The following is a 25,808-nucleotide window of genomic DNA, read 5'->3' on the forward strand; positions in this document are numbered from 1 at the left end:
AGGCTCAGCGGCCATGGCTCACGGGCCCAGCCGCTCCGCGGCATGTGGGATCCTCCCAGACCGGGGCGCGAACCCGGTTCCCCTGCATCTGCAGGCGGACGCGCAACCACTGCGCCACCAGGGAAGCCCCTGGAATGTGTTTTAAACTTTCATATAATTCACTTCAAGCTCAGTAGTTAGATGGGCAGTTACCCCTTCAGTGTCTCATGAAAGCCTGGAAGGTTCTTTCTCAGGATGATCTCCTCATAATTGTCTCCTTTGGAGGCAGACATGCAGTAGGAATATTACTTATGTATATGGCTCTCAGATTATACGTGCTGGAAATATAATTCAGATGCAAAGTAGGTACAAAGAGGAACATTTTAACTAACTAAGCAAGCATTAGATCCTGTAAAGTAATGCAAAAGCACGACATCTGGCTTGACAACAGATCTTGTGGAAGAGACTTAGAAGTTTTCATGATCTACAAGCTTATGTAATGTGACTACTTTAAAAAAAAAAAAGTAAACTTGGTATGCATTAGTCTAGAAAATTTTAAAGAGTGTATTTTCAATATTCCAATGGAAAGGTACAAAAACGCAACTGGGTAAAACTCTTATCTGGGGAATCAATGTCATGAGATCTAGGTATTAACAGTTTTCTATTGGTCCGACTTATTCCAGGGGTAGATTTTAGAGTATCTAGAAGAATATATGGACTGTGTATCTTCCTGGTAACCCTTCACAACTATTGTTTTTCTTGGTTGAGCTTTTTTTTTTTTTTTTTTTTTTTTTTTTTGTGGTAAGCGGGCCTCTCACTGCTGTGGTCTCTCCCGTTGCGGAGTACAGGCTCCGGACTCACAGGCCCAGCGGCCATGGCTCACGGGCCCAGCCGCTCCATGGCATGTGGGATCCTCCCGGACCAGGGCACGAACCCGTGTCCCCTGCATCGGCAGGCGGACTCTCAACCACTGCGCCACCAGGGAAGCACCTTGGTTGAGCTTTTGAAATGTATTGAGCAGCCTTAAGTCCAGGATCATCTTTTCTGAGGTGCATCTGATGTACTAGGGCCCTATTGCCAGTCAAGTGGAGCATTAAATGCTTTATCAGCTGAGTGGAAGATAGGATTGATTCTCTTATGAAAACTCAGGTGCCTGAACAAAAGGTCATCTAAGTTCTGCTTCGAAGGAAGTCAAGAGTAAAACTCTAGGGAAGGCAGGATCAGTATTCCCATCAGAAAATGATTTTTAATTCATGATAACAAACATGCAAATTGGCCCTTACTAACGGATTTAATGTCCAAATTGGCATCATTGTGTCTAGATTTATTACAATTGTGATTTAGAGGCCATAAGAAATTTATAGTAAGGTTTACATTTGGTAAAATTCCAGTTAGTGTTTTTTTTATTTTATGTGTCACCTCAGTAACAAGACGTCAGTTTCTTTCAGCCAAGATCACCAGGAACACACTTGTAGTTGAACAAAGTGGGTTTATTGACTCATTGCAGTGAGGGAGAGTGCACGCTGTGGGGGAGTGCGGGACATCTCAGGAGGAAGATTTAGGAACTGGCTTTGCATTAGGCGAATTTAAGGAGGGCTCAAGGAAGTAGCAATTTTCTCTGGATTGAATGCTGTGAGGAAGCAGGGATGATTTTCTGGTTGGGCATCTAAATAATTCTTATCTAGAAGGTGGAAGAATGAAGCAAGGCTAATGCTGTCATTAAGAAAGATACAGCAGGGGCTTCCCTGGTGGCTCAGTGGTAGCGCGTCCGCCTGCCGATGCAGGGGAACCGGGTTCGCGCCCCGGTCTGGGAGGATCCCACATGCCGCTGAGCGGCTGGGCCCGTGAGCCATGGCCGCTGAGCCTGCGCGTCCGGAGCCTGTGCTCCTCAACGGGAGAGGCCACAACAGAGGGAGGGCACGTCCGGAGCCTGTGCTCCGCAACGGGAGAGGCCACAACAGAGGGAGGCCCGCATACCACAAAAAAAAAAAAAAAAAAAAAAAAAGAAAGATACAGCAGAGGGTGGTCTTGTTTTTCTCTTGATCCATCATAGCCCCAGAATGGCCTTGTCTGAAGTTGGTGTTCTGTGAAATTGTTGATGTTTGACAGGAGAACACTGAGGCCTAGCTGTGAGTGCCGGGCCAATTCTAGGAACAAGAGCTAACTGATAGTTCCAGGATAGCTTTCATCTGTCAACTTTTCTCTGCATCAAAGTCCAGGAGTTTTGTCAAACCAGGCCTCTAAAAAGAGGAAGCCTACTTTTGTAGGACAAGATGCTAATAGAAGAATTTTAAAGTTATTAGCAATCTATTTATAGAAAATGAGAGGAGGAAACTTTTTCTTCAATTAATTGAGGTTTAAAAGGTTCATGGAAGGTAAAAGGACACATAAGTTTTAAAAACCACCAGGGCTTTCTTAGCAATCTCATTTTAGAAGTTGGAGCAAAGGTGAATTCTTTCTACCTAACCCCAGATAGTCATTCAAGTTTTATTTAATAATTGGATACTATCCCAATCAAAGTAGAAAGTAATAGCCCCACTGTCTTCAGTATTGGTAAGACGATGTCTCCAGCCCCTTGTCTAGTTCTGTTCAACACTACATTTAAGAATAGAGATATGACAGCAATCTTGAAGTATCTGAAGATCCATCATGTGGAATAACCTTTAAGCTGATTCTATTCTGCTCCCAAAACCAAAATCAGTATTATTAGTTTTATGTAACAGGGAGCAAAGATATCTGTTCAGCAGAAGGAAGAATTGTCTCATAATTAAGAGCTCTCCAGGAACAGAACAGGTTGCTTAATTATACAGTGAAAGTAAAACATTGGAAGTGCTAGAAACAGAGGCTGAATGAACACTGGAAAAGCAGACCTAACTGGAGTACGTGGAATGAGAGTTTGGACTACATAGTCATTCAAGACCCTTTCTAACTCCAAAGGCAGAATCAATAAGCTAGAGAAAGGATTGACAAGTCAGTAGGTTACCATGAACTAAGGCATGTTAAAAGCATCGTATGAGTCAGGATTCTCCAGAGAACCCAATCCTAGAGGTGAGAAAAAAAGAAGCCCAAAAGGTTGGGCAGTCTGGGTTCACCAGTTCCTAAAGTCAGGCCTTTGAAAGGTGTCCTCTATTGAGCATAAAATTGAGTGAGTGCGACCCTTGGGCAGAAACTCTGCCTTTTTAAAAAATTTTAAATATTTCAAGTCTAGGCAATAATAATAGCATTTATGAGTTATTTAACCATGACCACTGCACAATGTTGAGTGCTATGCAAAATCATGCAGCATCCAATTTTCTATCTTCACAGCAATGCTACGTGGAAGGTACTATTATTCATTATTCCTGTTTTATGGATGTTACAACATGTTCAGGGTTACACAGCTGCCATGTGGCAGAGCCCAGATTTGAACCCGTGTTTGTCTGAGTCCATGGGTCATGCTTTTATTCTAGGTTATACTGCTTCTAGATAGAAGGAGAGAGATGAGGCCCTGCAACAACTGGTATGATAATAGATCATTCTTTTCTATTAAGTGAAAGGGTGTAGGGGGCAACAGCTGTTAGCAATATTCCTAACCAAGCGTAATCAAACGTTTAATTTTCTAAGCCTAAAGAAAGGCCAAGATCGCATTAAGCCATAATTGCAAATCTTTAGCATTAATAGAAAATATAATTATACCTGCAGGCTTATATATCTTTAAGTTTTCTTTAATTCAGAGCTTTATGTTTTGATATTACCTGGTGAACTGTGTAAGAGTGGTTCTTGTATGTTCAATTATAAAATCTGGCCTGCAACCCAGTGATCTCAAAGCAAATATTGTACCGGAAGTAGTAGTAGTAGTAGTAGTAGTAGTAGTAGTAGTAGTTGTCATAGTACTAAAAGTAATAGAAATAGTATTAAGAGAAGTAATATTAGTAGAGTATTAATAGAAATTAGTAGCAAACAACCATGAAGTACTTATTATATGCCAAAAAACGTGTTAATGTTCATCTCATTAAATGCTCAGAATAGTTGCACGAAGTTGGTTTTACCATTTTCTTAAAATACAAACAACCAAATGTTGAAATACGGGCTTAGAGAATTAAGGGAACTTGCCCAGCTAACAGATCTCGCCGACCTGAGAGCCTCTTATGAAAACCTTGGGTATCTAAATTTTTTTGTCTGAATAATTTGAATAGGGCAGTAAAATGTGTACTGGAGAAAATGTTCAATACATTATTAAAATTTGGGGAGTTATTTTTAGAATACAAGCCTCATTCTAGGGAGCAGCTCAACTTGAGGCTGAATGATGTATTAATACCATAAAGTTAATGCATTTTACATTTTTTCTTTGGGAGACAGTTACTGTAAACATTCATACAAATAAAATAATAACCCCAATTTTAAATATATCCCAGTTAATCAGTCTCGTGTTGACTAAATTTAATGAAATGTAGTAAATAACAATATGTTCTACACAAGGCCATTTTAAAAATTGGTCTGAGTGTTTCATTTTGTGTTTGTTACTAGTTTAACAGAGTGAACAAAATGCTCTCATCATGTATTAATACTTTGCTATCAATGTCATTAAACAGTGGTTTAGCAATTTACCGCTAGTTAATGATCCAGGGCATTGTAATAGCTCTTCATGTCTCTCAGGTAAACACAGTCTGTTTAAACTACTATTGCTTGAGAATAAGATTACTTAATATGACTTAATTTAACATAAGATGATGAAGACTTATAATTGCAACTTCCATTATTCAATTGATACAACCTAGATTGGGCTCAAAGGGAATGCCAGGTTGGATCCCTGCCCTCTAGGAGCCTAAAGTCTAAGAGGGACGCTAAGACAATAAATAGGCAGGCAATTTTTTAAGTGGCAACGTAAGTAATACAAACAGCTGGGATACAAGATTATGAAATTAACATACAGAAACAGTAATCAGGTCTTTATTTTTGTCATCATCATACGTTTATAGAGTACACTTTGTGTTCAGTGAGCAGCTGTACAATGTGTCCTCAAGACACATTGCACTCCTCAAACTTTATTGTGCATCTGGATTACCTGAAGATCTTGTTAAATTGCAGATTCTGAGTCAATATATCTGGAGTGAGCTTGAGAGTTTGCAATTATAATGAGCTCCAGGGTGATGCTGATGCTGTCAGTCTTCAGATCACACTTTGAGTAGCAAGAGTCTAAGTTATTTTAATAAAATCTTCTCCTTAGCATTTCTCATTAACATCTGTGATATCTTATTTAAACATAAGCATAGATATTTGGAGAGATTGCTGTTAGATACCAATGTAGCCCTACCTTAAAAATGAGAAACTATCAGGTAGTGAACTTCTTGCCATTTGTCCTAAAACTTTTGGCTGTTCCCATATAAAAAGACCATTTGTAAAGGCTAGAAGGTGGTGGAATATCTCCTGTCAGTCAATGTCTTGACGCCTGTCTAAAACTATCCACCTTGGAGTGTGAGGTAATCACAAGTTCCTGACACAGATACCTGTCTTTAAGAAATTACACTGAGACCACCAGTTCATTTTGTTGAACAGCTGAACAGCTGTCTATCAATACTAACTTTTAGTCACTAGCAGTTGAAGCCAAATTGGAGCCAATGACCTTTGGGCGAGAAGTTTGATAGTCCATTCGAGTCCCTGGAGTCATCAGAGCCTCCTGTTGGAAGAGGTGTAATTCAAGAATTTCAGCATGCTGCCTCCAGCCCAGAGCACAGAGATCGTTTCTTGAAACTCACAGTCACACTTAGGCTGTTGGTTTCTCGTGACATTAATGTAAGAGAATGGTGTAAGGATTTGCTTTGGGTTACTTTTTTTTTTCCTAAGCAGTGCTTCAATTGATTCGTATAAAATTTACATGGGCAATTATCTACCTTAGTTACTGGCAATGGATTCCCAGTATTTCTAAATAAAGACACGAACTGAAATGCCCCTGGTCCATATTCTTCATCAGTAGTCACTTTTTTTAATGGAACGTCCAAATATGAAATTAGCTTTCTTTTCTGGGAATAAGAAGGTTGTTGGGGAAGATTAGTAGGGACATGTGAACCACTGCAGAAGGAAAAATGTTGTGTGTTCTCATCTTGTTATCACCATATCAGAGACGTGGAGTAATGGGGGAGAAATGGTAAGCTGGGCCTGTGGTATTGTTTTCCCTTAGTATTTATTCCTGTGAGGTAATCATCTAAATTAATAAGGATTTGCCCTTTTATACGGAGGAGAGAACCTGATCCAAATGGCCTCATAAAAAGGAAATTGCTGAAGGAAGTCATTACTCTAATTAGCATTTATGCCCCCGATACTAAGAGTATACCTTTTTGAAAAATGACGTTCAATACATTCCAACCTACCACACTGAGTAGTAGTTGTACCCTGAGTGCCAGTTTTAATTGTCCTTTTGATATCAATTTAGACAGATCTACTAATAGGATTGTGTTATTACATAAATGCTTCTGGTAGTAGAAAAAAATGTCATTATTGAGCTGGATTGAATAGCTCTTCGCTGTGATGCACATAGGCTATCAAAGCTTATTCATTCATGAGGCCTACCTACCTATTCAGAGTTCCTTTTCTTGTCTATATTCATATAAACAATATCATTCTTTAGCTAATGAAAAATGTTATATGATGCTTTCTATCCTCTTCCTAGAAGATTTTGTTCTATATTTAGATCAAATCCTACCCCACTGACCTCCAAAAACAGCTCAGATTCTCTAATGTTGAATGTGTTCTTAGAGTCTGCAATTTTAGGATTATCAGTTTGGGCTTGGGAAATTATTTTGTTTTACTGAGTTTTCTGCATGAGTGTTTCAGTTTTAATGATATCTGATATCTGATGGTACTACACACACACACACACACACACACACACACACACACACACACACACACACACACACACCCCTTTCATCCATCTCTAAACCATCTCCCATGTCTCTTGTTCCCCTCCAACTCTATTTCTATATAGCAACAAGGATGAATAACCTTTTAGAACCTTAAATAAAATCATATGTTTCCCCTCTGTAAAACCTTTCCAAATCCCGTGGCTTGACTGACAAGGCCCTGTAGGATCTGCTTCCTCTCTGTCTTTCCAGTTGAATCCTGACCCTCTCCTCCACACTTATTATTACATGAAGCTCTTTCTATCCCATCGACTTTATTCTTGTTATTCTTCAACCTGTAACCGTCTTCTCCTGGCCGTTTATACAAAAGGCACATTCTCATCTTTCTGATCTCAGTTTAAACAGTACCTTCTCAGATAGACCTTTCTTGCCCACCCTACCTAAAGTAGGTTTCTCTATTGACCTCTCTTAAGCACTCTAGCATGTCCTTTATTTATCTCATTTATTTGGTTAATTTTTAATATCTTTTCTCCTCTGGACTCTTAAGTTCCCTGAGGACAAGTGCTTTATCTGCATTGCTTATTTGCTGGGCACATATTAAATGTTCAATTAATGAGGGCTTCCCTGGTGGCGCAGTGGTCGAGAGTCCGCCTGCCAATGCAGGGGACACGGGTTCGTGCCCCGGTCTGGGAGGATCCCACATGCCACGGAGCAGCTAGGCCCGTGAGCCATGGCCGCTGAGCCTGCGCGTCCGGAGCCTGTGCTCCGCAACGGGAGAGGCCACAGCAGAGGGAGGCCCGCATACCACAAAAAAAAAAAAAAAAAAAAAAAAAAAAAATAATAATAATAATATTTGTGTCACATGAAAAGCATATGATATTGAAATTTTAGCATCCATAAATAATGTTTCATTGGAGCACAGCCATACCCATTCACTTATGTACTATCTGTAGCTGCTTGCACACTACAACAGCAGAATTGAGTAGTTATGACAGAAACCATATGCCTAAACAAGTCTCAAATATTTATTCTCTGCCTCTTTACAAAACGATTTTGCTGACCCCTAACATAGACAGGTTTGCATATCAGAATTTTAATACTAACAAACACCTATGTTGTCTTGCAGCTTTTTATAAAGACTACTTAGAAGAAGGAATGATACGAGATCCTGAAATAGGCTACTTGAATCTCTCTTATGCTGGCCTTTTAAAATAAATCTCATCCGATTGGTCTCCCTCCCATTGAGGCAGTCCTCCAAAGCAGTGGTTCTCAGATATTAATGTGTATCAGAATGACCTAAAGTGACCCAAGCCCAGAGCTTCTGATTAGGAGATGGGGAGTGGGGCCTGGGAATTTACATTTCTAACAAAATTTCAAGTCAAGAAATAGTGACCAGGGTTGCATCCTTCTTTACAGGGTGTGAGTGTCCCATCAGTGGAAGAATTCACTTACTCAGTATTGACCATGTGCCAGTGTTATTCTAGATGCTGGGAAAACAAAGCTAACCGATAAATGGCACCTGTTGAGAAGCCAAAACTTAGTGCTATGGAGGCATTAAGTAAATAATTACAATAAAATGTAAAAGCTGTAGCAAGAGGTATAAACAAACTCTGATAGGGGCACCAATCAGCACCTGAATATTTGTGAAGGAAATTAAGACTTAAAGAATTCTCTAATGTTTCAAGAAAAAAAGTCCATACTGCAGCATGGTCATGCCAATCCACAGCACATAAAGAAATCCTGAGTATAAGGGCAAATTTAGAGGTTCTGTCCAAAATTTCTTATCTCCAAGAGAAAGAAGGGGAGGTCATCATGAAAAGATTAACAGTTCTTTAGGCAAGTTGCTAATATTAGTTCCTACCTAAACATTATTTTGTTTCTTTGGTTTTGTCCTTTGAACCCTAACTGATTATCAACATCTATCACCTCCCAAAAGCCCAAGTTGCCATCATTGCAGCCCTGCCATACACCCCTCATTGACCTCAAGATTTTCCCTTTTGCAGCTTCCAATCCATTCTGCATGCTACAGCCTGGCAATCTAGTTGGAAAAAAAAAAATCTGAATGTCTTTTAAAACCTTCCCTTCCCTTTTTTTTTTTTTTTTTTTTTTTTTGCGGTACGCGGGCCTCTCACTGCTGTGGCCTCTCCCGTTGCGGAGCACAGGCTCCGGACGCGCAGGCTCAGCGGCCATGGCTCACGGGCCCAGCCGCTCCGCGGGATGTGGGATCTTCCCGGACCGGGGCACGAACCCGCGTCCCCTGCATCGGCAGGCGGACTCTCAACCACTGCGCCACCAGGGAAGCCCTTCCCTTCACTTTTTGAAAATTAACCCAAAACTTTAACAAAACCTTTAGGCTCCATGTGATCTCTAACCTCAGGGCTCGCCCTTGTTGTTGGCACCAAGCACATTGTTCTCCTTTTTAGTTCTTCTAAGGAACTGTTCTTCCTCTAGAGCCAGGGCTTTTGTAAATGTATTCCTTCAGCCTGGAATGCTTTCCTTGTATGTCTTGAACCTTTACTAGATTCTACTCATCTTTCTAATCTCAATTTAGACATCAGTGCCATGGGAAGCTAGCCTTTCACTGACTCCACCCCTGTCCCCACTGTCAGAAGCAATAAATGAGTAGTCTACACTGGTTATCAGTCTGGAAAGAAACACCATATTACTGTAGTACCAAGGGAGTGTGGGGAGAGAAGGTTAATCATTACATTAAACCTGCCATCAAATATACCTTCAGTTAGTTTCATATCATCAAAAACCAAACTTTAAATTTCAAACCACATAGCCCTTAAGTTATTGGAATGTCAGAAGTATTTGACAACAGAGACTATGTCTGGAGTTAAATTGAGACAGGGGAAACTGATCTGGCTAACTAGTTAGCAGAAATTTTACATTTAGCTTTTATAATCAACTAGGTTTGTTTGGGGGAAGAACACACACATAAACATGCACATATTCACATATATGTCAACTTCCATCTAGCTCAGCTATTTAACCTTCAGAGAAGTCCTTGGGACAAGTTTCGGAAACAATAAAGAAATTTTATTTCTTATCGTTAGAAAAGCCACGTGCATTTCTTAAAAATCTGTATTGACCCAGACATATTTTGGCTCAGGTGGAGGGGAGGGGACTGGGTTTTTAATCATATGCCATTTTTTTTTCCTTAACAAGCCTAACTTGAACTCTTCTCAGAGTTCTCAGAGCACTACTACTTGACCTTTATAGTTATTGTCAATTTGTAATTTAGTATTTGTGTGATTATTTGACTAATATCTGTCTCCTCAGTAGAAGGTAAGCTCAAAGAGGACTTGCTTGTTTTTTCATCATTGTACCTTGAGATAATTTATGCCTGGAACATAGTAGGCTGTCAGTAAATATTAGCTAAATAAATGACAGAATAATTGGCTAGGTCAGCTTATGAGAGTCTCAACCCCCCTGGTGACCCTTGAAACCTTTTCCTGGCTGAGCCTCCTACCCATCAAGTGTCTATTATTGTCCCGGACCTTTGGATTGACTCTAACCCTCACCTTCACCAGCTCTTATTAGTTATGGATGCCATTACCTGCTACCAGTAACTGACTACGTATTGAGTTTTACTTTTTCTCACAAGAACTAGGAGAGGAATTGAAACGTTATGCAATCTAAACGTTATCATTTTGACGTGTAATCAACATAAAAATAATAACTGGGGTGCTTTACTTTTTTGTACCTTCTTCAAAGTCTAGTGTGGATTTTACACTTACACAGCTTCTGAATTCAAACCAGCCCCCACATTTCAAGTCCTCAACAGCCAGTTGTAACAAGTGGCTGCCCTATTGGACAGTGTAGCTTAGTACTTTATCGGCTGTTAGGTGATGACAGATGAGCACACATGCATGGCTTTGGGCCAGAATGTCACTCAGCAGTAATGTTAGAACGTCATGCAAAGGCACATCCTAGCCCTCCTCCTTTTCCGCATCCTACTCCTTCTCATCTCCTTCCTTTTTCCACCTTTTCCTCCAATTCTTTCTTCTCCTCTTCCTCCTGCTCTTTGTGTTTCTTCTTACTTCCCATTTCTTTTCTGATCTTTTCTCCACACATTTCTCCCTCTACTTTTCCTTCATTAATGCAACAATTTTTCTCCAATAAACTTCTGTTTCTGATACTTTCAAGTTTACTACACAATGAGAAAGATAGTGTGAAAGGCAAAATTATAATGTAAAAATTTGAGGATTGTGGGAGGTGTACCTCAATAAAAAATACATCTTAAAAGATTTAACGGTTGGTTTCTGGACTTTTAAATATAAACTGCCAGTATTTCTGCCAGAATTGTCTTTGTCACAAGACAATTATTGATTTTCATAGGTTGTCAGGAAAAAAAAAAAAAAGCATTATTAAAGACTTGTTACGGTTACACAAAGCCTTAGAGTTAAATACCAAAAACTCTTATTTTCTTTAACCTTTTGGGTTGTTCATTGTTTTCCTGGCTCATAAATTGGTTCTACTTCTACACTGCTGCTAACTTTAACTATACTCTAACATCCAGGATTTATGTTTGTGTCTCACGGGTCACAATGAAAATGTCGACTCTTAAAAAAGTCATAAATTTTTAAAATATCTCATGGACTAAAATATAAAGTTAAAGTACTTCGTATATGGCCTTCCACAAAGTAATTAGAGTTCACATCCTATGAGGGATCTACTTAGGGGCTTTCTAATTCACCAACAGGGATGGATGCAAATGAAAGGCTTGGAACAAAAATAGAAGTACTCTGTAACCACAGCCATTTACCCAGAAGGGAATGTGCAAAGAAATATAAAGAGAGTAACGTGACAGTTCTCCACGTTTGTGTCAAGAAATCAAATGAGTCCAGGCTCTCAAGTAATTGAAATTGTTGGCTACAATTTATTGTCATTCTCTACTCATTGTCGATTCAAGACTTTCTGATACGATGGCAAGGAAATATAACCTGTTGTCATTACGTCCTTTAAAAACGTGCAGAATTTTGGAGGCAAGTACTTTAGAACTATGACCCAATTCTGTCATCTCAGAAATGAGGAAACTAAAATTCAGAGGAGTTTAATGCCTAATCCAAGGTCTTTTAGGAAGTTAGTGGTAGAACCTTGATTAGGACCCAGATCCTCTGAATATTTGCTGGACTCTTTCCTATGCGTGGTCGAAAAAATCCAACAAACATATTTTCCAGGTAGAAGTAAAATTTTTCTGACTTCTATTAGCAGCTAAGAATTAGATATTTGGCAAATTTCTTTAGTCATTAACCAATAGTCAAATTAAGATTAATCAGAATTTCGCTAGATATTGTACTTGCAAGACAGTGACAAAAGAAAGCCTCAGAGGTCTCCTAATTTCTTAGTAACTTTATAGTATCACAGTTGATAGCACCATTGAGAGAAGGAAGTTATATGACAAGCCATAAATGCTGTGTGAGAAAAATAATACTGTCCTTGAAAGGTTCAATTTCCTTTATCAATTTTTGAAGAAGTAAATTTAATCAAGATGACTATCACAGGAATCCACTCAGCTTTGCACAAATGCCCGTTTAAAAATTTGTCAAAATTTCACTTCCACTTTCTTATTTACTGAGCCATGAAGGGACTGTCTCTTAAGGACTGAGCTCACTTGACACTTTAAAACTTAAACAATTAGTTGCATTAATAACACAGTTGCAAATGGTTTCCGTTCAGAAAGGTAGACATGTAAATTTGGTACTAAGTGGAATTATAATACAAATTATTTTTTTTCTCAGGGCTGTTTTCCAAAAATCTTTACATTGACCTTTGCTTAGGTTCCCCAAGGATCATCACATGTATCTCACCAGGTGCCCTGACTACCCAAGAAAATATCCCTATTGTGATTTGAGAACACCAAAAAATAAGTTCTTCTAAAACATATGTTCCCCCAATGAATTGACCGAATTTCATGATCAACTTTTTGGATTAGATTTAAAAGCTGTCAATTTGTAAGATATATTAAGCCAATTTTAGGTGTTGGCATCGAGTTTAAACTAGTTTATCAGAGTGGTGATCCAGTCACTTAGCAAGAACTAAAGAAAATTAGAAATCGGACATATATACTATATAGAAGAAAAAGAAAATTGGAATTATTATCAGCATGGGATATGAAAGAGGAGTCTAATGAGAGAAGCACGAGGCACTGGGTTCTAAGCGCTATGGACGATTGAAATGAGAGTGTGTTACCAGACGTATCGAGAGGGAGGAAAACACGTATGAATAATCTCTCTGTTTTTACACTATCACCATGAGTCAACAAGTGCTCTCTCTATGGGTTGTGACTAACTAAAAAGGGCTCTTCAGTCCTATTCTTGAACATAAGATAGGTTCCTCATACGAGTCCCTATGTATATTATTTGCTTGAAACATTTGTTCTTTTTTTTACTTTCTAACTTATAGCTTGATAATAAAGTCAGAAGTGGATTTTTCAGGTTAAGACAAGATAAAGTGATAAAATGGATGATTAGGAAGAAGGGTGGAAGAGACTGTTTTGATATGTACATCTGTTGGGTGCTTAATAATATCTTACATGTATTCAGTGCAGCAAAGCAATGAAACAAAGAAAAAATACCATTGATACAATGTCACCTGAAGTTGTCATTGTATTTTGGTGTTTACTCAGTTTTCTCAGTCATTTAAAGTAGGATTTTCACTTTATCATTTGGGAGAAAAATGAGCCAGGTGGTAATATGGTAGGTAACCTAAAATGTTATTTGATAAAAGTCTAAGGCTGTGCTGTCCAGCATAGTAGGCAGTAGGCACATATGGCTTTTCAGCGCTCGAAATGGGGCTTGTCTGAATTAAAATGTGCTTTAAGTGTAAACTATACACTGGGTTCTGAAGACTAGTAAGGAAAAAAAGTAAAAATATTGCATTCATAACTTTTATATTATATTGAAATGATAATATTCTGTATATGTTGGGTAAAGTCACATATATTATTACAATAATTTTCACCTTTCTTTTTCCCTTTTTCGTGTTGCTAACTAGAAAATTTTAAGTGACATGTGGCTTGTATTTGTGGCTGATATTACATTTTTATGACAGAGCTGCTCTAAGGAATTTAATATTATTGAAATGTGATATGCTTGTGAATTGGGCTTGTGGTTTTTTTTATGTTTCTATAATTATAAATGTTCAAATGCTTTACTTTGAAAGCAGATATATATTTGACATTGAAAAATCATATGTAACTTCCTTCTGTTCTCTTGAGGATTTCTTTGCATGACTTCTTTACATATTTTATTCCGCACAGGTGGGAAATGTTCTGAACTCTTCTGAATAAAGCCCGAGGGAAGAGTCACTGAAGGAAAGGGTATCTAGTTTCCTTTAAACAAGGAAACCACCTACCCTGACCAGTCTGTAGAGAGTTCCATTTAGCAAAGATTTGTCCTGTGTCTGTCAACATTGGCTAACGTGTATAAATGAAAATTCTGTCAGGAACACAAGAAACTCAATGAGAACTTGAAAACAAGTTTCAGAAAATGTTAGGTTAAACCATCTACATGATTTCCGGAGAGTACTAATGAACAACTGAAGACAGTGAAATTCAGAAAGCATATGGGGATCATATTATTAAACCAGCATTCATTAATTTAAAATAAACTTGAAATTCTTAGGTAGGGGTTGTTGCAGAATAATTCACTTTTGCATGTGAAAAAATATAAATTTTCACATTGTTTGCACAACTGTCCACATTTTGAAAGTCACATTTAACATTGAATTTGCAAAGAATTCAGCAATTTACTGTTTAGCACAGGTATCAGTGACAAAATTCCATTGGAATGTTTTTTTCTATTTCCGTCACATGTGAGATGAATGCTTTTCACCACAAAAGGAAAATACATCATCTTTTGAGGTCAGAGTTTTTTTGCACTTTGGTTTCAAGCTACTAACTATATATGACATGATGAGGAAATGATACCTTTTAGGGGCAGATCAAATTTAAGTATCAGAGCTGCTTACAAAAATAACTTCAAAAATCAGTTGACGAAAGCATTCTACAGTGGGACTTTGAGTCTTATTTTCTGGTAGGAAGTGCAATTTTAGAAAAGTAGAATATTTTTCGAGGTTACATTTACTAACTTTGTATTTACAGAATTTCTAATTTACTAACTCTGCAGCCATATGACTGTGATTCTTTCCATGGCAAGACTGTCGTATGATGGTTTTTGGTACTAATTTTCAGTCATTACTATCCCTTGTGTAATATGTTAACAGGTCTTAAAATTTGAATTTAGAATCCTCTCATGATTTATCTGTTTCTATTAATACAGATCTAAATCTCTGATGTGATCAAAATAATTATTTACTTATGATCTGTCAGGTTTTCTAACATAAATTAATTATTCACGGACGTGGAACTCCAAATCTCTCCTCTCCATTTAATGTCAGAGTCAGTTTATGCAGGTGCCATTAGGAGGCCAAGTATCAAACTATTTGCTCCATTTATAAAACAGTAAAAAAACAAATGATGAGATTTTCAACCTCTCAAATTTTGCCACACATTCTTTCCAACACAAGGACATATCCTTAAGCTGTCTGGGGATCTCAGTGATGGGCTCTGTTGTATGCATGTCCCAAAGTACCTGTAGGCAGTCATCTCTCTTCCACTAAATCATTATCCAAAATTGATTCTTTCTGGTTACCAAAGTGGGAATAAAAGCACTGAGAATATTGGGGGAGGAATGGGGGTCAAGACCTTAATCTGTGAGGTATCTTGAAGACAAGAATAGTACCTTTCTAAAATCCATCTGCACTTGGGTGCCATATGGAATGATATATGATTATTTGATGTAAAACCTACACATGTTATTATTATACACCCAAAGGACTGAAACAGCAGAGTCAACATCTGGGTCTACTACTTAAAAAGCCAAATGAACTAAATAACAAATCACATGTTTCTATCATGATCTAGTTTAAAGGGAAGAGTTGTTGGAAATAAGTAAAAGCATTTCAAAGTATGTCAGCCTGTTACTAGCACTTTCACATTTCCTCATACCTAAAATTAGTTTTTAGTGTCTTTCCTACTTCTTGTCATAATATTAGAACTTACAAACATAAAGAATATGGTGCATCTCAGCAAATACTATTTTGGTATCTATTACCCTTCAATAAGGACTAAGGATATAAAAAAGGGAACAGTTTATAATTTATTGAAATCGTTTTCTCTTCCTTTTTTCCCCTTGGCCTCACCATTAAAATCAGTGTGGGGGAAAAAAACCTGGGAAGGGTCAGAAGAAAGACAAAAACATTGTTTAAAAAACTTAGACTAAGACTTTTTGAAAAGATTATTTGGTCTAACAAGCATAGAGAAAGCAAAGGAGTAATTCTGTGATAGCCTTCAAGTATAGTACACAAAAAGTTATTTTAAAAAGCTCTTTTCAAAAGAAAAAAGCTCTTTTCATCTCTTCTGGATGACTTAGGAAAGGTCTGCGTAAAAGTGGGTAATGGATTAGATTTTCCAAGTATTTTCTAGGGAGGTTAGCTCATAACAATGTAGTCTGTTTTAGTCTCTCTCCCCTTGCAGGAAATTAATGTAACAGTGTTCAGTGTAAATGGTCATTTAATAAATGTTTTTATTATTATGAAACCAATTATTGACATTTTTATAGACTGCTCTTTTTATTCAAATTTCTGGAAAGCTTTTTCATATTTATAATGTAAGCAATGACTACATTCACCCTGTTTCACTCTTTCATAACTATATCTTTATGAAAAAGATAGCCATTCTTTTAAGTACTTAAAAAGCTGAAGAATAAATCAAGTTAAATCAGGTTTCTCAAATAATTGTCTCTTTTATTTTCCAAGCATTGATTCAAAATTTAACTGTTAATTTATAGATTATCCTAATTGTGATAGAATTAAGTGAATAATGTTATGTATCATTTCCATTTTGTCATCATATTCAACAACTAACTTAGTGAAATTTTGTATTAAACGTACATGAAAGTGCTAATGAATACACCACACTTTACAAATACAAATATAGTCAGTAAAAAGTGGGCTAGGAAAGCCTATAATCCCTGCCCCGTCTCCCCAAACACACACACACACATACACACCCACTTAGTTTTGGAAGAGAGGAGGGAAAAAAAATCACCTAAAATGTCCTTGCTTCATCATTTGGTAGCAAGCATTGCCTTTCTCTTGAAAGTGTTATTTTTCTGCTCATTGGTTGTGTCTTTGAATGAAGTCCTAGAGGACTGCATCAATTCCGGGCAGGCTGCAAATTGCATCGTACTTTTTTTTTTTTTTTTCTCTTGAGAGTTAATATAGTATTTTGAAAAGAAATGAGGTCCCTAAGTCAAATGGATATAGGTTTTCCACCTGCTTCATGTATAATATTGGAAAATAGTTTTAGAGCCTCCATTTTCTTTTAACTGCAGAGGCAGAATGACTTCGTTCTAATCCCCATCAGATACAAGCGCTCAGAAGTAAAATGCCCTTTACAGTGTCCAGCTCACTAAATTGTGGTGATGATAGTAATAATAGTAGTAGTTGCTGTAGTTGTGACTGTACTTTTGTGACTGTAGTCATCTTATAGCCCCACAGTCCCACTTTAACTAAATCAATTCAAGAATATAAAGAGGCAGCCAGATTAGGGGAGACAGGATTCAAAGTCAGGTTTATCTCACCACGATCTGTGCTGTTAAACATACACCATATTGTTGTGGTATTTGGGATTTTAGATTCTATAAATCCTGGCACTCTGCATAGAGGCACTTCATTCTTTCTTTTTCTTTTTCTTTTTTTTTTTTGCGGTACGCGGGCCTCTCACTGCTGTGGCCTCTCCCGTTGCGGAGCACAGGCTCCGGACGCGCAGGCTCAGCGGCCATGGCTCACGGGCCCAGCCGCTCCGCGGCATGTGGGATCTTCCCGGACCGGGGCGCGAACCCGTGTCCCCTGCATCGGCAGGCGGACTCTCAACCACTGCGCCACCAGGGAAGCCCACTTCATTCTTAATGGGACAGTTTTTCCAAATTATATTTTTAAATAGTTTTGATGTTTGTTTTTTGAAAACATGCTGGTATGTTACCTAAAAGGCACATTTTAACCTTAATGTATTGATTTGTATATACTTAAACATCAGGAAATCATTTCAGTGGCTTAGCTACCTGACCATCTGGCTGATTTTTCAACTTCTTTTAGGTATTTCTGGTTTCTTTGTTCTATGCATTTGGTTTAAGCATATGCTTAAACCAAAAAAGCCTATTCTCCGTGAATTACATTTCTCAAGTATAGTAACTACATGGGTTATTTCTGTGCCTCTTTTAGATTGCTATTATTATTGCTAATAAAGATAATCTTAATGTCTTAACTAATTTGTACGCTTTTACATCTAAAATTTAGTCTAAACTATTAATTTCATAAATCAAATTGTAGAAATAGAATATTGCTGTATAATTTATAATCACATCTCATTCAGTAGGAGTAATTATTTAGGAATGTAAATTCAACCAGACCTGTTACTTAATATTTATCTTTAGCCTGAGCTATGCATTTATTTCTAATTAGTAAAAGGTTATTTTTCTACCTCAGGGAGATTTAAACCCTAAAATACAAATTGGAAAAAAAAAAAAAAACACTGAAGTGTGATTCATTTTTCTTAGTACTACATATACTTAAAAGCACTGAAGAGGGTTCCCTTTTCTCCACACCCTCTCTTGGACTGTTGGTGGGAATGTAAATTGATACAGCCACTATGGAGAACAGTATGGAGGTTCCTTAAAAAACTAAAAATAGAACTACCATATGACCCCGCAATCCCACTCCTGGGCATATACCCTGGGAAAACCATAATTCAAAAAGAGTCATGTACCGCAATGTTCATTGCAGCTCTATTTACAATAGCCAGGACATGGAAACAAAGTAAGTGTCCAACGATAGATGAATGGATAAAGAAGATGTGGTACATATATACAATGGAATATTACTCAGCCATAAAAAGGAATGAAATTGGGTCATTTGTAGAGATGTGGATGGACTTAGAGTCTGTCATACAGAGTGAAGTAAGCCAGAAGGAGAAAAACAAATATCGTATATTAATGCATATATGTGGAATCCAGAAAAATGGTACAGATGAACCTATTTGTAGGGCAGGAATAGAGACGTAGGCATAGAGAATGGACATATGGACACGGGGGAAGGGGAGGGTGGGATGAGTTGGGAGATTGGGTTTGACATAAATACGCTACCATGTGTAAAACAGATAGCTAGTGGGAACCTGCCGTACAGCACAGGGAGCTCAGCTCGGTGCTCTGTGACGACCTAGAGGGGTGGGGTGGGGGTGGGGTGGGAGGGAGGTCCAAGAGGGAGGGGATATAGGTATACATGTAGCTGATTCACTTCATTGTACAGCAGAAAGTAACACAACATTGTAAAGCAATTTTACTCCAATAAAAAAAAAAAAGCACTGAAGATCTCAGAACACTACTTAAAATTATATTATTTATCGGGATGTGCAGGACTATTTACTAGTTTTATATTATGTTTATTAGATAAGAAGTATTGTGATTCTATGGCCTGTGGTAGTGGAACCTGCTAGGCTTTCAGAGTCCAGGGCCAGCAGACGCAGCTTGGGTGTCCGTCCACACTGGACTCCTTTGTTTCCGCCCATTTTCCCCAAGGGTTTCCGGCCTCTTCCCTCAACTAGCCATCTCATACCTTTTCAGCATATCCTTATCATCTTTAATTTAACTAGAGTATGTTTTGGTTGTTTGCAACCCAGAACGCAGGTGATTGTAACAAGTATTGCCATTCCAATTGACAGATGAAGAAATTGAGCCTTACTGAGTAAATAACTTGCTTGAATTGTAGTTATATAGAAAATCCAAATCTAGACCCCATAACTTCTACTTAAGGTTGGTTTCTTTCACAGCACACTGTTTTCTCAGTTGCCTTCAGTGGCCTCTGCAGATAATGAGATGTGGTTCCCCCTCTGTGCCTCCTTGATTGAGTGCTTAATCCTATTTCCTGTTTTAATGCTTATCTGCTTAATGTCAAATGTGCCTGTCTTCCACACTAAACCGCTGAGCATCTGGAAGACAAGGATTGTATTATAGTCATCATTTTCTCTCAGACGTATGCTGGAGTGCTTGGGTGCACAGTCAGTACTAAATAAAGATTTTAATGAATGAGTGAGCACATATGTGCATAAATTATTCAATTAACTGAAAACACCAATATGGGTTTGAAGTTGATGCTAAAAGCCTAACATTGATTTTTAATTTAAAGTATTTTTTTCATAAAAGTAATTTGCTTTGAATATATAAAGATGTTCACATAGTAAGCATATATTCCATGTTACCGTTTGCCAGGCTCTTATGACAGAGATAAATAGGAATTAGTCTCCTCTTTTAGAAGTCTCACAGACTGATGGGGGAAACAAATGTTTCTGTAGCTCAGATCATGGAGCTGTGGGAAAAAGAGCTGCGGTAATCTGAAGAATGATTAGAGCGGCAGGCCCACTGTCAGCAGTCATGGGAACCACTAAACTGGAATGGAGATAGAGCTCTAGGCAGGATGCTGTGCACATCAAGGACAGCAGCCAGAGCCCTTTGAAAGCTGGAGAAAAGCACAATGTGCTTTCCAGAATGTTACAAGATTTGCTTAAAAAATAAGTTACCCATACTCTTATTCAGACATAATTATTTTTAAAAAGATTATAATCAAGGCTTGTTATAAAAAATTTTTGATTACTTTGAAATTGCTATGTGTCATATGAAACTAATAGCTAAGACTATATTTTGATTTGGCACTAAGGTGAAATGAAGATTGATCTGTATCTTCGTTTAAGCATTAAAGCCCAATACAATAGAAGCAACAAATAAACACCTATATAAAAACATAAAAGGATATAAAATGATATATATGTATGTATATATAAAATACATATATATGTATAAACTAGGATACACATTTGTTAATAAAATTTCCATTCTTTACAAATTATGCACACCGGTAGGAGAAATATTTAACTTCATATGTGTTGTATCATTTGCAGACAATTACTACGGTACCCCAAAGCCTCCAGCAGAACCAGCACCATTGTTACTAAATGTAACAGACCAGATACTTCCTGGAGCCACTCCAAGCACTGAAGGAAAACGAAAAAGGAATAAATCAGTAAGCAACATGGAGAAAGCAAGCATAGAGCCTCCTGAGGAGGAAGAGGAAGAGAGTCCTGTGGTCAATGGAAATGGAGTAGTAGTAACACCAGGTTAGTCTTTTACATTTGTTATAGGTTCATCAGCTCTTCTAGATGTAGCTGAATATATATTATATCCCTGTGTTCAAATGTATATTTTTTTCACATATATATGTTCAGGGGTGTGTGTGTGTGTGTGTGTGTGTGTGTGTGTGTGTGTATGTGTATGTAATGATTGTAGTTATCTTCAGGGAGACAAGATTATGATATCAAACCGAAAGGAAATGATTCTTGTATCAAATTTATTAGTTTTAATTTTGACATATCAAGGAATCCATTCAACTTCTTCAATTTCTAGTTTCACTTTTACAATATTAATGGCAATATAGTGAGCGGTTTAAATCTTAGAAGGTGTTACAGTTCATGAATATGACTGTGTGACATTTCAAAATTTTTGTTAATTAATATTAGATATAATCTAGCCTTAGAAATCTTACCATACTTTCATCTCTGTGAATAGAGGTTTGTCATGTTATTTAGTTAATGGTGTCAATGAATACAGTCCACAGAATAACCATAGCTACATAATGCCCATGTATTTATCCCCCCATCCTTACCACCTAGTCTGACAATTTGGAGAAAGCATCTTCACAAGTGACACTGTGAAGGCAATTACCCTTGAACAAGGGAAAGACTTGTTATCCCTTTAATTTATCATCTGTCATATCACATATATAAAAAAAAGTATTAGATATAAAGTGTGTTTTTGCAAGGTATGGATTTGCAATTTTCTTATACTTATTAATATAGTGCCAAAATTTTTATTTATAAAATAGATTTTTAAAATAATGTTATTCATAATTAAATGTTACCAAAACTAAACTATGGCATTCTCTTTGCCTATAATCTTGGAATAAGTTTCCAAAGTTTTGTTTTAGGTAGTTTTTAATAATGACATATCATTATTTTAATGGGCATTGAAAATCAAAGGGCTGTGTTAAAACTGTTGAAAAAACATTAACACAGGTACCTTGCATACATATTATTCTTAAGATATTTCCTACAACTACTTTGATGTCTGTACTCTTACTTATCACTGTACTGCTTCTATAGTGACATAATGTTTGAATTTTCATACCCAATTATTTTTATCAAAGAAAGGCTTCTTAAGCCTATTTTTTTTAACCTTCCCTTTCCATAATACCTGTAAAAATGTTCTTCATTAAACATAAGGAGACCAAAATTCAGTATGTGTCAATCAAGGTGTAAAACCTTAAAAAGTGGTTTCCTCTTGGTTACTCAGAGGAGGGTAACTTCCTCCATTAATATATTGGTTAAAAACTTATTCTCTGACCCTAGCAATCGTTGATTTCTGGGTACAAATGCTAAAAATCACTATGGGTGCATAATGTAACTTGTTTACTGTAATATGATCTGGTAATTTTCAAGCAATTAGATACCTTCTCTTTTTTGATTCTGAAATGTCTCTGTCAAAATATTTACTTTTCATCATGTAATGGATTTAAATTAAGTTGATAGGACATCATTTTCTTAGTTGATTTTTTATGTGAGAAGCAAAACAATTCAGCTAAATGGAAGCAAGTAATCACAAAAGAAGTAGAAGTTGGGTGTCAAAGAGCAGTTATAGAATTTCTTACTGGTTAACACCTTATAGTTAAAAATGTAAAATATATGGCCTTGATTAGGCCCAAATAATTGATTTGTATTTCATTTCTACTCTGTATAGGGCAAATCAAATGAAGCATTCTTGACCAACAGATTCTTAAACTAGAAATTTGTTTAATTGGGGGGCACAGTGAATCTGGAAAGCTCCATTCCCTTCTACTCATACCTTAGACATGAAGAATGGGGTATTTTTATGTCTAGGAAGTTTTTAAGGCTCCAGGGAAAATGGACTGGTTTGAACTCTTCTTTAACAGCCCTAGCCATGTGACTGTCTCTGGACTTCTGAGGCTGACAATGATAGATAACAACCGTGCAGGACAGCTTTGGGATATCTGGATAGTCAACAGATGCCACAAACGTGGTTCTGTGAGCCTGGCTTGGCAAGTGTTCTTATACTACTTTTTCTTTCTTATTATGGGACATGAGAGATGTATAAATTAGGCATCTCTTCACCCAGTGTTCAAAGATGGAGGAAACAGCCCCAAACCAGAAAATTGGTCCATCATCCCTTACTAGAAATCTTTTGACGAGTCCCATTTTAGAAATGTCATTGTTTTTCTTTATGTTTATCCAAGAGAAACTTTAGGATAAAACTTTTTCTTTGCCCCCCCTCTTATATACATTTATCCAACTCTTCACCATTTGAACCTCATCACATTTTTTCTAGCACAGGGTCTTTGTCCTGCCTTTGTCTTCTTCTCATATACATTTGTTGGATACAGGACACTTCAAACAATATTGACAAAATTGTTGCTTAAATTTTAGTTAACACTGCCCTGTAAGAGCCTGTAATAGTAATTAATATCAGACATCAGTTTAGAGCATAAATAATATAGTGAGGCACATTTGGAAAGGGAGAAAAACTTACTGAGGTAATTTCATTCCATTCCAAGTAATATTGATGATAATGATAATAAACAATATTAAATAATTAACTTCTTTTGGATCTTACCATGTGTAGGAACTCCTTAACCTTATTATGTGTATTAGTGCATTTAATTCTCCTATCAGACCTATTAGTTAGGTACTGTTTTACAGATGAGGACACTGAGGTACACTACAGTTAAATAATTTGCCCAGTAACTGGAAATAGGAAATATTACATAGGAAATCTGGATCCAGAACCCATTATCTTAGTTGCTGTACTATCCTGAGTCTTATATCACCAAATAGAAACATAAATATATTTCTTAGCAATTTGTAGACACATGACCACTATTTTACCTGTACATCTTTAAACATGGAATTATAAATTTTTACCTACCAAAGGCTTATTTCTTTCATTTCTGGAAATCATGTGCAAGTAAACTTATTTCCTTCTGTGAACATAAAGGATTCCTAGTTTTCTGTGATATTCTGTATGTATATAAGTACCAAACCTACAGTCTTTAACTCCTTATATACTTTACCAAAATGAACTATTTTCTCTATGTAAATGAAGGTTTTAGAGTCCTCAATTTACCCATTACTCATTTTCTTTATCCTTTTCTCCTTTGAACTGTAGTTTGTAGAATTATGTATTTCTTTTTCTTTCAGACCATATCTGTGTAAAGTCGGTGATCACTTATAAATAGGTAATTTCTCCATGAAGTTCTACTAATGTTATCAACGAATATATTTTATTCTAGGTTCTCTCTTTTTACTCAAAACTACATTACAGAAATGTTTCTTTCTCTGATATACGTCACTTTGGTGATGGAAATTAGTGTAGTTCTACCCTTAGAAATGTAGTTTTATCATTGTAAATAACAAAAATTACAATAGAAATAAAATAAATAATGGCAACATCCCTTTAATGAATGCATACAATGTGCTAGGCATCTAGGACATATATTATCTCTAGTCCCATAATCACAGTCTATTTGCTCAACAAATGAGATGCTGAAATTTACCTTAAGGTACTTAACTAAGATAATGGTAGCAGAGTTGAAATCTGGACCCAGGAAAACCTGAACTCATCCTTTTCCACCATACTTCCCTGGGTTGTTAACTATGCTGAGGACAAAGAGACTTCTGACCTCCGTAAGGTAAATCTCAATCCTGCAGTTCAGTGTATTTCATCTATGTTGTATTCCATTATATTTGTCCTTCACGGGGTTCATGGAAGTGATATTAGCTCTAATTCTTGCAAGGATGATATATCCTTACATCATCTTAGAGAATTTGCCTTTAAACTGATATTTAAAATTCATAGGCTTAGGAAACCTTCCCTTTGACATCAACCTCACCTTATGTTCAGACATCTTTATCTTGTTAGAGGTGATATCCAGCCTTGTGGCTTCCAATACTGTAGATTTACCTGCAACCTTCACTTCTCTCCTGTGTTCCAGGGCAATATGTCTAACTACTGCCCACCGGACTGCCCCCACCCCAAGCATTTCTTCAGCAACTTAAATGTAACATGCCACTTAAACTCTTCTCCCATAAAACAAACAAGCAAACCAACTTACAGAGTCCCTTACTGGATTTCTCTAATTCTGCTTTTTACCCAGATAGCTCAGTTTGATGCTTTTCTTCCCACAGCCTGGATATACATTATTAGGTATAAAAGATCACTGTACCTTTAGCTTTTATCTCTTCCTTCCTAATATCACTGCCCCATCCTACATCACTCCCTCATCCCCTCATTTGTGGACCACAGTCCCCTAACTGACCTCCATTCCTCCAGGCTCCATTCCTGTCAAATTCCCTGTTACTCTTCGGTCAATTAAAAGGTTCTTGAACCAGCATTTGGTCACGTAACTATCCTTCTCAAAACTTGGATGAGTTTCTATTTCCACTGCTTCAAACTCTTTGGGCAGCTGCCATGTCCTCTCACACTTGACGGCAACACCTCTGTTATCTTTGGTTCCCATTATTCCCCAACTCTCCTCTCTCGTCTACATTCCCATACACATAAAACACCTTCACCTGTCTGACAAGCCTTTTCTACATTTGAACCTGCTATTCTTTTATTCACAATTCAATCAAAATTTTTATATTCTCTGGAAATCACTTGTTTACTCTCGTAGTGAAAAGTTGAGACTGTTCGTCTCTGAATTATTGAAGTATAACTTATACTTCTCATTCATTTAGGAGGTATTGGTTAGCTTGGTCCTTGCAGGTAACTTTTCATAATGTGCATGTCTGTCATCCTCTCA

General features: G+C 37.1%; 1 protein-coding gene across 1 annotated transcript in view; it reads left to right on the top strand.

Annotated features, from left to right (window-relative positions):
• MAGI2 (membrane associated guanylate kinase, WW and PDZ domain containing 2) overlaps positions 1-25,808 on the top strand; it is a 1,419,801-nt gene that overhangs the window by 861,570 nt on the left and 532,423 nt on the right. Inside the window, exon 4 of the mRNA XM_024115935.3 lies at positions 20,839-21,054. Coding sequence (XP_023971703.1) covers positions 20,839-21,054 — 216 coding nt within the window. The remainder of the gene's footprint in view (positions 1-20,838; positions 21,055-25,808) is intronic.

This window comes from Physeter macrocephalus, chromosome 5 (genome assembly GCF_002837175.3).
Source record: "Physeter macrocephalus isolate SW-GA chromosome 5, ASM283717v5, whole genome shotgun sequence".
Taxonomy (NCBI): domain Eukaryota; kingdom Metazoa; phylum Chordata; class Mammalia; order Artiodactyla; family Physeteridae; genus Physeter; species Physeter macrocephalus.